The 14,952-nt window shown below is 47.3% G+C and overlaps 1 protein-coding gene across 1 annotated transcript; it reads right to left on the bottom strand.

Annotated features, from left to right (window-relative positions):
- Nucleotides 1-1,823: 1,823 nt before the first annotated feature.
- On the bottom strand, nt 1,824-2,165 carry LOC138364384 (probable serine/threonine-protein kinase DDB_G0286481). The gene has a single exon (XM_069324000.1). It carries the CDS (start codon nt 2,163-2,165, stop codon nt 1,824-1,826), a length of 342 nt encoding a protein of 113 aa, XP_069180101.1.
- Nucleotides 2,166-14,952: the final 12,787 nt, after the last annotated feature.

The following is a 14,952-nucleotide window of genomic DNA, read 5'->3' on the forward strand; positions in this document are numbered from 1 at the left end:
TCCCTGTCCCGTTATGGGCTGCAGTGTGAGTCCCTGTCCCGTTTGGGGTTGCAGTATGAGTCCCCGTCCCGTTTGGGGTTGCAGTGTGAGTCCCCGTCCCGCTATGGTTTGCAGTGGGAGTCCCCGTCTCGTTTGGGGTTGCAATTTGAGTCCCCGTCCCGTTATGGGTCGCAGTGTGAGTCCCCGTCTTGTTTGGGGTCGAATCGTGTTTGGGGGAGGGGGGGTCATGGCGTGTAGGGGGGTGGGGGTCGTGGTGTGGGGGCCCACACACCACGACCCTTCCCCCCCCCTCAAATGCCATAACACCCCCTCCCCCAGAGGTAACGACCCCCCCCCCTCCCTCCACACGCAACGACCCCCTCACCTCCACACACCACGACCCACCCCCCACACGCAACGACCCAGTCCCGTGTTGGGTTGCAGTGTGAGTCCCCGTCCCGTTATGGGCTGCAGTGTGAGTCCCCGTCCCGTTATGGGCTGCAGTGTGAGTCCTCGTCCCGTTTGGGGCTGCAGTATGAGTCCACGTCCCGTATGGGGTTGCAGTGTGAGTCCCCGTCCCGCTATGGGTTGCAGTAGGAGTCCCCGTCCCGTTATGGGCTGCAGTGTGAGTCCCTGTCCCATTTGGGGTTGCAGTATGAGTGTGAGTCCCGTCCCGTTTGGGGTTGAAATGTGAGTCTCAGTCCCGTTTGGGGTTGCATTTTGAGTCCCCGTCCCGTTTGGGTTGCAGTGTGAGTCGCCGTCCCGTTTTGGGTTGCAATGTGAGTCCGCGCCCCGTTTGGGGTTGCACTGTGAGTCCCCGTCCCGTTATGGGCTGCAGTGTGAGTCCCCGTCCCGTTATGGGCTGCAGTGTGAGTCCCCGTCCTGTTTGGGGTTGCAGTATGAGGTCCCCGTCCCGTTTGGGGTTGCAGTGTGAGTCCCCGTCCCGTTATGGGTTGCAGTGGGAGTCCTCGTCCCGTTTGGGGTTGCAATGTGAGTCCCCGTCCTCTTATGGGTTGCAGTGTGAGTCCCCGTCCCGTTTGGGGTTGCAATGTAAGTCCCCGTCCCGTTATGGGTTGCAGTGTGAGTCCGCGTCCCGTTTGGGGTTGCAATGTGAGTCCCCGTCACATTTGGGGTCGAATCGTGTTGGGGGAGGGGGGGGGGGGTCGTGGCGTGTAGGGGGGAGGGGGTCGTGGTGTGGGGGCCCACACACCACATTCCCTTCCCCCCCTCCAAATACCATAACACCCCCTCCCCCCTGCATCGACCACCTCCCCCACAGGTAACGACCCCCCCTCTCCCTCCACACGCCACGACCTCCTCCCCTCCACACACCACGAACCACCCCCCACTCGCAACGACCCAGTCCCGTGTTGGGTTGCAGTGTGAGTCCCCGTCCCGTTATGGGTTGCAGTGTGAGTCCCCGTCCCGTTTGGAGTTGAAATGTGAGTCCAAGTCCCGTTATGGGCTGCAGTGTGAGTCCCCGTCCCATTTGGGGTTGCAGTATGAGGTCCCCGTCCCGTTTGGGGTTGCAGTGTGAGTCCCCGTCCCGTTATGGGCTGCAGTGTGAGTCCCCGTCCCATTTGGGGTTGCAGTATGAGGTCCCCGTCCCGTTTGGGGTTGCAATGTGAGTCCCCGTCCCCTTATGGGTTGCAGTGTGAGTCCCCGTCCCGTTTGGGGTTGCAATGTAATATGCACTCAATATGTCCGATATTTCCTGGGCTTTTCCCTAAATTGTCTTTGCATGATGGCAACCCATTGATCCGCAGGCCAATTCATACTGACTGCTAACTTCTGGAAATGCAAAAAGAATATTTCTGGGTCCTCCTCGTTGAATTGAGTCACATCTACATTTTCCTAAACTTTAAAGAACTATCAGTACTATCTGTATGATTACTAGTGTTACCATGCCTTGCTGCAATTATCTGTTCCTCTAGTATGTTATTATTTATTGCTATACTCTGTTGAATTTCCAATTGCTGCCGCCTAACTTCCTCTAGTTGCAACTGAGCTTCCATTCTTCTGCTCTGTGCTTCTAGTTCCACTTGTTTTTGTTGGTTTTGAGCTTTAATCTCAAGTTGTTTTTGCTGGTTCTGAGCCTCAAGCATCTGCTGCTGAGTCTCCAACTCCAGCTGTTTTTGGCGAATCTGCATCTCCAACCTCTGTTTCTCTGCTTCTAACTTAGCCATCTCTAGCTTAGATTCCATCTCTAACTTTAGAATGTGTGTGACTATGACTCTTACTAGCTGAGACTTTAGCATTCTCCTGGAAACTCAGATTTAATTTTTCAGCCACGTACAACATCCCAGACTTCTTCAAGTCTTTAATTTCACCAAAATTTGGCTGCTCCACCAACACAGCAACTTGTTCCTCCATTGTCAGCTTAATTATATTATGATTGTTGTTGTTGTTGTTGTTGGTCGTACTTCCTTACGGACGGCCAACCCAAAATTCCGTAGAGTGCTTGATGTGTCATCAAGAAGTCAACACCAGCAATCAACAGCCACTTAATGCACAACTATATTCTACCCACCTCAAGACTCCGCTCCAATATAGAAGCATCGGGAAATATGGACCAATAGGCTTTCTACAAACACTTCTATTCAATACCCATTGTTTCGTGTTCTGTCTTGTGTTGATGAAATTAAGACCCTATTAATACCACCTCTTGTTCTGTCTTGTGTTGATGAAATTAATACCCTATTAATGCCACCTCACCCCATCCACCTCACTCAAATGTAGATATAAAATCGGAGATGCATAAGTTCTATTCAGTTGTGTATTTGTAAACTAAAGTCTTTGAAAATGTAATAAGTTTTACGAAACGCGCTCGTGTTGCGTCAGACTAGAAATAAAAATGAATTTTGGAGAATTGATTTTTTATTTACCTCCAACAGTGAAAAGAAATGTACGAAAGATTGAGAAAATTCGTGTTAGAATTATTAATCTTACTTTTTCGGTCATATTTAATAATATATATATATATATATATATATATATATATATATATATATATATATATATATATATATATATATATATATGTGTGTGTATATCACAAAAATAAACACGTGATTAAGAATGTGACAATGTCAGACCAAGGAGGAAAAATGAAACAGGAATTTCCTTAAGTACTTTCGTATATTAAATACATCTTCAGAAGGTTAAATACACCTTCTGAAGATGTATTTAATATACGAAAGTACTTAAGGAAATTCCTGTTTCATTTTTCCTCCGTGGTCTGACATTGTCATATATATATATATATATATATATATATATATATATATATATATATATATATATATACTCTGGGGTGAGCAATAGTTAATATATATATATATATATATATATATATATTCTTACTCTGGGGTGAGCAATAGTTATGCTCAAGGTCACTCACCGTAGCCCTGCGGGTCTTCACTCGAACCTCACGGCGCCACTGCACGCCAGGAGAGTCTCCCAGTCAATCTCAACGGCCTCTGATTGAGGAGTGGGAACACGACTCGTTCACTTGACTGTCATGTGCCCTCCCCAACAATCGGGCTCTACGGTTAACCACAAGGTCGCCAACTGGTGTTTTAGGTGGCCAGTAACACCTCAGTGGACTGGTTGAATTAGTGGTAGCCTTGGCAAGGTCACACTCAAAAGATCAGGAGTTCAGGCAGGTATGTACTTTTATCACTCTATGCTTTCAGTATAATATAGCCACAAGATAAATGGAGGGGATGATATAAACACAATGGTAATTTTGTATTTTACTTAAAATGCATGAAAGATGTCACAAGGCCAAACAATAATAAATAAATCAACTGATCCTGGCTGTGGCCGGTAGTTCCCACGAATAGTATGCACTCACTAAGTGGCAACACCTCCCCTCCTCGTCAAGTGTCAAGAACAGCTGATCGCCTGGCCCCGCGCGAAGGTTTATTGCTTGTTTCTAGATTCACGCGCGGTTTCTTTAAGTTCTCCAATATTACTAGAAACTCGCACACTCGATATTGGCACAATAGAACGTATTACTTAGTTACACTATACCCGGGCTCAAACAGTCGTTTCTACAATCAATGCTACAATGACTCACTGTAATGGTTTTCACTGCCCTTCATTCAATGACATATTATGAAGTATTAAACACTGGAGTTTTCAGTACTTTCTCTCGTGGGCGATAACGCAATAATTCACTGTACTCACAAATGATTAATCACTGCATGAACATAGACATATATAATGTATATAAATCAGACATCAATACATGGAAAATAAATAGTTTCTGGGCACATAGCCTAACTTCCAAATACTGGCATAATATTATATATAATTTATCACTATATGTTCACATCAAAATCTGTAGAAAGATATACAAAACATAGTAAATTTATCACTTGTTCCTGGTGCCTGTACACACCAATAATAAACATAAGTATTATCAGTACTCTTGATAGTACTACACGGCAAACTGGTGCCTTACTGTGACATTGGTGAGACTTGCTCACGACATATAAAATCCTCACGCTAGATGATATAGCCGAATAATATAGCTAACTAAAGGGGAATGGGGAGGGAACTAGAAACACCTACTTCAACCTATCCTCCGATGAGAGTTGAGATGTAGCTCCTGGTCCTCGTGTCGGGAACGCCCCCACACACACGTTGTCGTGTCCTACCGGAACCTCTCGTCGTCCCACCGTTTAGCGCGTCGTCTCCGTGCCCTCTTCTCTGCAGGTCCGTTCTCCTTCTCGACTTCTGGTAGAGTTGGAGTCGGTCTCCTGGCCGTCGTCTTCTCCCAGCAACGGCTGCCGCCTACGTCTCAGCTGCAGTCGTCTGGATCCCCCAAATAGTCCTCTTCTTCCTCAGCTACCCAGTGGCTCTGTCAGCCACTACACCGTCACGAACTGGTGAACTGCCACAGACGTCACATACGTCACTGCACAGGCTTCACTTCTTCTTCTTGCACAGTACCTGACTGGAGCACTTGTTGCTCAAATAACCGTCGATTCCCTCTCTGGTTCAACACATGAACTAGGGAAGACCTCTCAGAGTACCGGCAGACTTCAGGTGACGCGTAAATCCACGGGAGCGGGAAACAACTGTCAAACTGACAGGACCAATCGTCGCACGTCCAACCTCATTGACGTGTAGTGTCTGACTGCTGGCGCCAGCGCGGCGCGCAGCCTGGACCCCCTTCCTTCGTGACGTCACTTTCGCCACGGGAGGTTTTCATTGGCTCTCGGTGCCACATAGCTGTCGGTGACCAATCCGGTGCCACTGACGTCACACGGTTTTGGCGGGGAATCAGGAAGGCCAGCGCCATCTTGGCTTCCTAAAGGGCCTATACCACAGGCCAAAATATTACTATTTCACAAATTTCTCGGCTCTCCGAGAACACTTCACTCTCTCCCATATATCAAATTGTAGCCTGCTACGTAGAGAACGCTTGGGAAAAGTAGACATGACTCTTACTGCAGGCGTGGGAGAAATATAAGGGGGGGGGGAACACCGTCACAATATATATATATATATATATATATATATATATATATATATATATATATATGCATATATATATATATATATATATATATATATATATATATATATATATATATATATATATATATATATATATATATATATATATATATATATATAGATATTTTCTCTTGCTGATAGTGCAATATTGTCTTATAAGACTTGACGTACTTGGGGAGGTCAAGTCTCTCTCTCTCTCTCTCTCTCTCTCTCTCTCTCTCTCTCTCTCTCTCTCTCTCTCTCTCTCTCTCTCTCTCTATATATATATATATATATATATATATATATATATATATATATATATATATATATATATATATATATATATATATATATATATATATATATATATATATATATTGTCGGGGTTTATCGGTGAGCAACAGTATACTCAAGGTCACTCACCGTAGCCCTGCGGGTCTTCACTCTATCCTCGCGGCGCCACTGTACGCAAGGAGAGTATCCCAGTCAATCCCAACCGACCTCTGATCGAGAAGGAGTGGGAACACAACTTGTTCTCTTAACTGTTGTATGCCCGCCCCAGCATAGGGCTCTACTACTAACCACAAGGTCGCCAACTGGTGTTTTCGGTGTCCAGTAACACGTCAGTGGTTTTGTTGAATTGTGGTAACAGTGGCAAGAGCACACTATTATAGTCTGTGGGTTGTTGGTGTTGTTGTCGTTGTGTTCCTCCTTTACGGACAACCCAACCCACAACTCGGTAGAGTGCTTATACCTCACTAGGAGATCACCCTTGGCGCTTCTGGCTCTTGGAGAGGGGCTCAACGTCACACGTTTAGGGGATGCGGCTCCAACACTTAGCCTCGTTGTCACGTGCACACACCCACTCGAGCCGCTGTGACTCCCCACTCTCTCCTTAGGTGATATGATCTCCTCAATCCCCCATGACTTACTAGTATTACCTTCTACCCTGTCCACAGCAGTGGTTCTTGGTTCTATCTCTCTCTCTCTCCTACTTTACTACCTCCTGGGAAGCCTCACTAGGACAAGGGCAAACACCAGCAAATTGGGATACATTTACTGGACAAAGCACATACACGATACATACACACATATAATAATGAATCCTATACTCTATAACATTACAATCAGGTTGCACTCCAACTCCGTCAGAACTCTATCATCAGCTTATCAAGTGGTATCCTATCTCCTGGTTCACCACCTGATACTATCAACCTCCTCAAGTTGATAAAGTCTACATACACTGTTACACCATCAGCAAGAGAATATATATATATATATGTATCTATAGATGTGTACAAAGAAAATCAGCATGTGCATGCAATAACATATATCAGTATAATGTTCATTGATACACAACAATGATTAATCGACCACTCTATCAGTCCTAGGACGCATACGTCTGTAGGTAATCCAGCCTACGTCTGTAACTCTAAACTTCAGTATAAAACACCCCTTGACATAAGAATGCACACAATCACTCACCTCTCACTGTGTCTTGCACGCTAATGACAAACACTCTATCACCCCCCTACAAGTAATCATTTAGAACTCCCCTTCCACATCTGGAAGTTCACTACCCTGATATCTTCAGGTTCTTCCGGGCTTAACTACCAGGATCCTCTGCAGCTCCTCCAGGCTGCTACCATGAGGTTCTCCTTAAGCAACTACGGTGCTTCACCCTTCTGCTAGAGTCCTCCACAGCTCTCCTTGCTGCTACACCATGAAGTTCCCTCGAGCAACTATGGTGCTTCACCTCCTCTACAGAAGCACGTGACACTCCTCTTCACTGCTTCTCCTCACAGCTCGAGGTCCTCTGCTCCATTACCTTGGAGTCTCATCAATTACTTCATCTGGGCTGGCTTCGAAGTTCTCAGCAACTTCTTCCCCAAAGACAAACCTGCAACCCATCGACACTCCAATAAAAATGTTTCCCCTTTAACACATAAACAAAAATAATCACACAATATGTTTGCCTCAAACCTCTATCTGTCCTCTACATACAGTGAGAGTGGACTCCCCCGTTTTGGGCGGGTCCATACTCCACCTCGCCCGGCGGCGGTCCTCACTCACACTGGGAGGGTCCTTCGCCGTCAGGAGCCAGGCTCCCTCAGTTGCCTGCCAGCGCTCAGAGGGGACGGACGTCGCTCCGTGTTCCTCCCTCTCCATTCTCTTATTTTAGGCTTTCTGCCTTATTAAAACATGTCTAACTTATCAATAAACATGGCTACTGTCGCTGGGCACACGACCAACTACAAGCAATCACTATGAACTGGCGTATATCGTGCTTACCACAGGTTATCTGGTCGAGGGCGCTCTCCCTCTGACAGAGCTTGGTCAGGGCGCTTTCACGGCCCACAATAATGCCTCTGGGCGATTTAATATCTGCTCGTCGACCAGGACTTGAGACCACAACGTTCCCAGCTCGATTCTACAGCTGGCACATCTGCATACTTCTCTTCTCTTCGAGATATATCACTAGGGGTTCCCTTCTGACGGGAGCTCAACGGAGCGCGGCTTTCCCCTGCGATGTCTGGCCTCAAGTGAGGTCAAAGCCCCTCCAGAAGCGAGCCTCACGCCTCCAGCAAAATGTCCACATCTCCTAACCAGTCATTTATCTGTTTTCTTCTACACTGCCCATAATCTTAAAGTGTTTATCATATCCGAGCAACTATGTTACATATGCGTTATCACCTCAATATTTGCTAGACCTTCTAATCAGGTCAGGTTTGATGAATAACTCTCAAGGAGGGAGACTCGTTTCTCCTGCAGGCTGAGATCATAACAACACTCAATATGTCCGATATCAGGCAGGTATTTACTTCTATCACTCTCTGCTTTCAGGTATTATATAGCCACAAGAAATATGGAGGGGATGATATAAACACCAATATACTTTGTATTTTACTTAAAACTCATTCAAAGACATCACAAGATTATATCAATAAGCAAACAGCTGTTTCAGGCAGAAGTCGCTCGTTCCCACATATAATCATGAACTCGCCAAGCCGGCAACGCTCCCCCTCACATCAATGTCAAAATCAGCTGGGCGACTACCACCGCGCGAATGTTATTTTATCTGTTTGCTTGTGGCGTGACGCGCCAGTTTCTTTAAGTTCTCAAAGATCACTAGAAGTTCGAACACAGAATATTTGCGACAATAGCACGTAAACACTTCGCTGCACTGATCTTGAGCTCAATCAAACATCTCTATATTAATAGACACAATAACTCACTATCATAGTATAACATACTGCCCTTCATTTAATGATAACGTATGCAAGTATATATCACTGGAGTTCTCAGTTATTCCTTCCGTGGGTGATAACACAATTAATCACTGCACACATGAATGATTATTCAATACACAAGCATAGACATATATATATATGTGGATGAGTCATAGACATCAATAATGGTAATAACATAGTTACTGGGCACATAGCCTAACTCCAAATACTGGCATATTTATATATATATATATATTCTCTCACTAAATGATCATATTAAAGTCTCATGAAAGACATTATCAACACAGTAAATTCATCAATTCCTCCGGGTGCCTGCACACACCAATAATAATCATAAATATCGTGGGTACTCTATGTAGCCCCACTACACACTTGTGCCTTACTGTGACATAGGTGAGCCTTGCTCACGACATACAAAATACTCTGGCTAAATAATATAGCTGACTAAAGGGGAATTGGGAGGGAAACTAGAATCACATACTTCCACCTATCCTCCGGTGAGAGTTGAGTTGTAGCTCCTGGTCCTGGCTCCTGCCTCGTGTAGGGAACGCCCCCACACACGCACTGTCGTGTCCTCCAGGAACTCAATCAACGTCCCACCATAAACGCGTCGTCTCCGTGCCTTGTCACTGCAGGTCCGTGCTCCTCCTCGACTTCTTGTAGGGTTGGAGTCGGTCTCCCGGCCGTCAACTTCTCCTCCCAGCTACGGCTGCCCACCTACGGCTGCAGTCGTAGTCTCGGCTGCAGTCGTCCGGATTCCCGAATAGTTTTCTTCTTCCATTGCTTCCCGGTGGCTCGGTCCAGCCACTACGCCGTCACAAACGGGTGAACTGCCTCAGACGTCGCATACGTCACTGCACAGACTTCACTTCTTCTTGCACAGTACCTGTCCTGGAGCACTTGTTGCTCAATATCCCGTCGATTCCCTCTCTGGTCCAACACATGAACGAAGGAAGACCTCACAGAGTACTGGCAGACTTCGGATGACACGTAAAATCCACGGGAGCGGGAAACAACTGTCAAACTGACAGGACCAATCTTCGCACGTCCAACCACCTTGACGTGTCGTGTCAGACTGATGGCGCCACCGTGGCGCTCTGACCGGACCCCTTCCTTCGTGACGTCACATTCGCCACGGGAGGTTTTCATTGGCTCCCTGTGCCACATCGCTGTCGGTGACCAATCCGGTGTCACTGACGTCACATAGTTTTGGCGGCAAAACAGAAGAGCCAGCGCCATATTGGCCTCCTAAAGGGCCTAAACCACAGGCCAAAATACTCTTCTTTGATAAATTTCTCAGCACTCCGAGAACACTACATTCCCCCACATATACCAAACTGATGCCTGCGACGTAGAGAACGCTCGGGTAAGTGGACATGACTCTTACTGCAGGCGTGGGGGAAATATAAGGGGGGGAACACCGTCACAATATATATATATATATATATATATATATATATATATATATATATATATATATATATATATATATATATATATATATATATATATATATATATAATCCTGGCGAGGTCGCCAATGTTGGGGTTCACTACTCTCCGGTGGGTGTGCAAGCAACAGTTATACTCAAGGTCACTCACCGTAGCCCTGCGGGTCTTCACTCTATCCTCACGGCGCCACTGTACGCCAGGAGAGTATCCCAGTCAATCCCAACTGGCCTCTGATTGAGAAGGAGTGGGAACACAACTCGTTCACTTAACTGTTATGTGCCCGCCCCAACAATAGGGCTCTACTATTAACCACAAGGTCGCCAACTGGTGTTTTCGATGTCCAGTAACACGTCAGTGGACTGGTTGAGTTGTGGTAACCGTGGCAAGGACACCCTCAATAGATCAGGATATCAGGCAGGTATTTACTTCTATCACTCTCTGCTTTCAGGTATTATATAGCCACAAGATAAATGGAGGGGATGATATAAACACAAATGTATTTTGTATTTTACTTAAAACTCATTCAAAACATCACAAGGTCATATCAATAAACAATCAGCTGATCCAGGCGGGAGTCGTTCGTTCCCACATATAATATGCACTCGCTAAGGTGGCAACACTCCCCCCCTCATCAATGTCATAATCAGCTGGGCGCCTTTCCCCACGCGAATGTTTATTGCTTGTTTCTCTGGCGTCACGCGCGCTGTTTCTTTAAGTTCTCAAAGATCACTAGAAGTTCGAACCCTCGATATTTGCGACAATAGCACGTATTACTTCGCTACACTGTACTCGGGCTCAAACAATCATTTCTATAATAAATGCGACAATAATTCACTGTAATGGTATTACACACTGCCCTTCATTTAGTGATAACTTATAGAGTATTTAACACTTGAGTTCTCAGTATTTCCTTTCGTGGGCAATAACACAATTAATCACTGCACACATGAATGATTATTCAATGCACGAACATAGACATATATAATATAGATAAATCAGACATCAATAAATGATAATAACATAGTTACTGGGCACATAGCCTAACTTCCAAATACTGGCATAATATTATATATATTCTCTCACTATATGATTCAATTAAAGTCTCATGAAAGACATTCTCAACACAGTAAATTCATCAATTAATCCGGGTGCCGGTACACACCAATAATAAACATAAATATCGTGAGTACTCTTGATAGTACTACTCTGCACACTGGTGCCTTACTGTGACATAGGTGAGCCTTGCTCACGACATACAAAATCCTCAGGCTAAATAATATAGCCGAATAATATAGCTGACTAAAGGGGAATTGGGAGGGAAACTAGAACCACCTACTTCCACCTATCCTCCGATGAGAGTTGAGTTGTAGCTCCTGGTCCTGGCTCCTGCCTCGTGTCGGGAACGCCCCCACACACACGCTGTCGTGTCCTCCAGGAACTCAATCAATGTCCCACCGTAAGCGCGTCGTCTCCGTGCCTTCTCCCAGCAGGTCCGTGCTCCTCCTCGACTTCTTGTAGGGTTGGAGTCGGTCTCCCGGCCGTCGACTTCTCCCAGCTACGGCTGCCCGCCTACTTCTCGGCTGCAGTCGTTCGGATTCCCAAATAGTCCTCTTCTTCCTCTGCTACCCAGTGGCTCTTTTCAGCCACTACGCCGTCACGAATGGGTGAACTGCCTCAGACGTCGCATACGTCACTGCACAGACTTCACTTCTTCTTGCACAGTACCTTTCCTGGAGCACTTGTTGCTCAATATCCGTCGATTCCCTCTCTGGTTCAACACATGAACGAAGGAAGACCTCACAGAGTACTGGCAGACTTCAGGTGACGCGTAAAATCCACAGGAGTGGGAAACAACTGTCAAACTGACAGGACCAATCGTCGCACGTCCAACCTCCTTGACATGTCGTGTCAGACTGATGGCGCCAACGCGGCGCGCTGACCGGACCCCCCTTCCTTCGTGACGTCACATTCGCCACAGGAGGTTTTCATTGGCTCCCTGTGCCACATTGCTGTCGGTGACCAATCCGGTGTCACTGACGTCACACAGTTTTGGCGGGGAAACAGGAGAGCCAGCGCCATCTTGGCTTCCTAAAGGGCCTAAACCACAGGCCAAAATATTATTGTTTTATAAATTTCTCGGCACTCCGAGAACACTCCACTCTCCCACATATATCAAATTGATGCCTGCGACGTAGAGAACGCTTGGGTAAAGTGGACATGACTCTTACTGCAGGCGTGGGAGAAATATAAGGGGGGGGGGGAACACCGTCACATACCCCTCCCCTTAAAATAAGAGTCATGTCTGGTTAGTGTATACGGGACAGGGCATCTGCTACCACGTTGTCCTTCCCCTTGATGTGCTTGATTTCCAGCCGGTACTCTTGCAGTAACAACGCCCACCTCGTCAGACGCTGGTTGGAGTTCATTTTGTACAGAAAGGTGAGAGGGTTGTGATCTGTGAACACCAGAACAGGTCTCGCCCCTCCTCCCACGTACACATCGAAGTGCTTCAAGGACATAACTAGCGCCAATGCCTCTTTCTCAACGGTACTATAGGCCCGCTGGTATTTTACAAACTTCGAGTAGAACGCTACTGGCCTATGTACCCCACTCCTCTCTTGAGCCAACATGGCCCCTATCCCAATGTCACTGGCGTCTACGTACAGGATGAATCCGGCTGAGAAATCTGGGGATATTAATACCGGGGCCTCCGTCAACAATTTCTTGGTCTTTTCAAAAGACTCTTGGCAGGGCTCTCCCCATCTCCATTGTACATTCTTGGAGAGTAGCTCGGTCAGGGGATGCGCTACCGTGGAGAAATTCCTGCAGAACCCACGATAGTACCCTATCATCCCGAGGTATCTTAGCAACTCTTTACGCGTTCTGGGCACGGGGTATTCCTTAATGGCTGATACTTTGTGATCAACAGGGGTGACTTCACCTTGGCCGATGACAAAACCAAGGTACTCTAAGTGAGCCTTCCCAAACTCGCTCTTGGCCAAATTCACAGTCAAGTTAGCCTCCTCTAGCCTTCTGAACAATTCCCTGAGTCTCTCCAGATGCGTCTTCCAATCGTCGGCGTACACGACGATGTCATCGATGTATTCTGTGCAGCCTGCGGCACCCCTTAACAACTCATTCATCATACGCTGGAAGCAGCTACCGCTGTTTTTCATTCCGAAGGGTAACACCTTGTATTGGTACAGCCCGTCAGGAGTTGCGAAAGCTGATATTTTCCTGGCCTCAGGAGTCAAAGAGATCTGGTAGTACCCCTTGAGCAGATCGACCTTGGATACGTACCTTGCACTGCCCACATGGTCAATGCAATCGCTCACTCTTGGCATGGGGTGAGAATCTGCCGCTGTGATGGAGTTCACCCTCCTGTAATCTGTACAAAAGCGGTAGGTACCGTCGCTTTTCCTCACCAACAAGCATGGGGAACTCCACTCACTTTTACTGGGCTCCCTAAGGTCGTTATCAAGGAGATACTCCACCTCCTTTCTCATCAGCTCCCGCTTCTCCGGGCTCACCCTATATGCGCTCTGCTTGACGGGCCTGGCGTCCCTCACCTCTACCTCGTGCGTTACACTCTTGTGTCGTCGGGGCACGTCGGTAAAGAGGGAGGCATTCTCCCTCAGTAGGTTCGTCAGGTCCACGCTCTGTTGCCCTTCCAGATGTAGTAGCTTGTCCTCGATCTTCGCCAGACTCTCAGTGTTGGTGAGACGGGTGCCGTCCGCCCTGGACCACTTTCCTTCCTCCTCCGGGAGTTCCTGGTCCACCTGCACGCACAGAACCGTCTTCTGCTGGGGTTCTCGGATCACCGTTCCGTCCTGCCTGGCGGCTCCTCCTTCCACAGGGAAGAAAGGTTTCAGGCGGTCCACGTGACACACCTGTTTCTTACGGGGTCTATCCGGCTTCCCAATTTCATACGACACAGGACCCAACCGCCGCAGCACCTGGTATGGTCCCTCGAACCGCGACTCGGTCACCCTACCTTTACCCGGCAGCAAAACCATCACCTGGGACCCGACCTGGAACTCCCTCTGCGTAGCTCTCTTGTCGTACCACTCCGACATCTTACGCTGCGCCTCCTTCAGATGTTTCCCAGCTAGTTCCTTTGCTAGAGTGAGACGCTCTTTGAATTTTTGGACATATTCATTCACCGTTCCCACGGTCACTCCCGGTGTCCATTGTTCCCTCAGCATGGACAGAGGACTTCGCACCTCGTGTCCATACACCAGCTGGAAAGGTGAGAAACCTAATGATTCTACCACCGCGTTACGTATGGCAAACAACGCGGGGTATACAGCCTCGTCCCACTCAGCCCCCTGTTCTGCGCAGAACACTCTCAGAACGGTCTTCAAGGTGGAGTGAAACCTTTCGATCGCCCCTTGCGACTGCGGTCGGTAGGGCGACGACCGAATCTGAGTCACTCCCCATCCTGTCACCGTCTGTCGGAACCACTTAGACTGGAATATACTTCCGCAGTCTGTCTGAATTTCTCTGGGCACCCCCACCCAAGAGAAAAATCGTTGTAGTTGTCCGGCTACTCCTTTCGACGTCAAACGTCGCATCGGGACGGCTTCTGGAAATCTGGTGGACGCACACAGTATCGTCATCAGGTAGGTATTCCCTCGCTTCGTCCTTGGCAACAGACGCTCGAATGCAGGCCCAAACGCTGGAACAGGGATCAATGGGGCCTTCGGTATAGCGGATTGGCTCTTCCCTGCCCTCTGGCACGGTAAGCACGTCTTACAATA

This window comes from Procambarus clarkii, chromosome 13, assembly GCF_040958095.1.
Source record: "Procambarus clarkii isolate CNS0578487 chromosome 13, FALCON_Pclarkii_2.0, whole genome shotgun sequence".
NCBI lineage: Eukaryota > Metazoa > Arthropoda > Malacostraca > Decapoda > Cambaridae > Procambarus > Procambarus clarkii.

What these genes read in the sequence shown, in the direction of transcription:
- LOC138364384 (XM_069324000.1), bottom strand. Translation starts at nt 2,165, where the DNA reads ATGGCTAAGTTAGAAGCAGAGAAACAGAGGTTGGAGATGCAGATTCGC.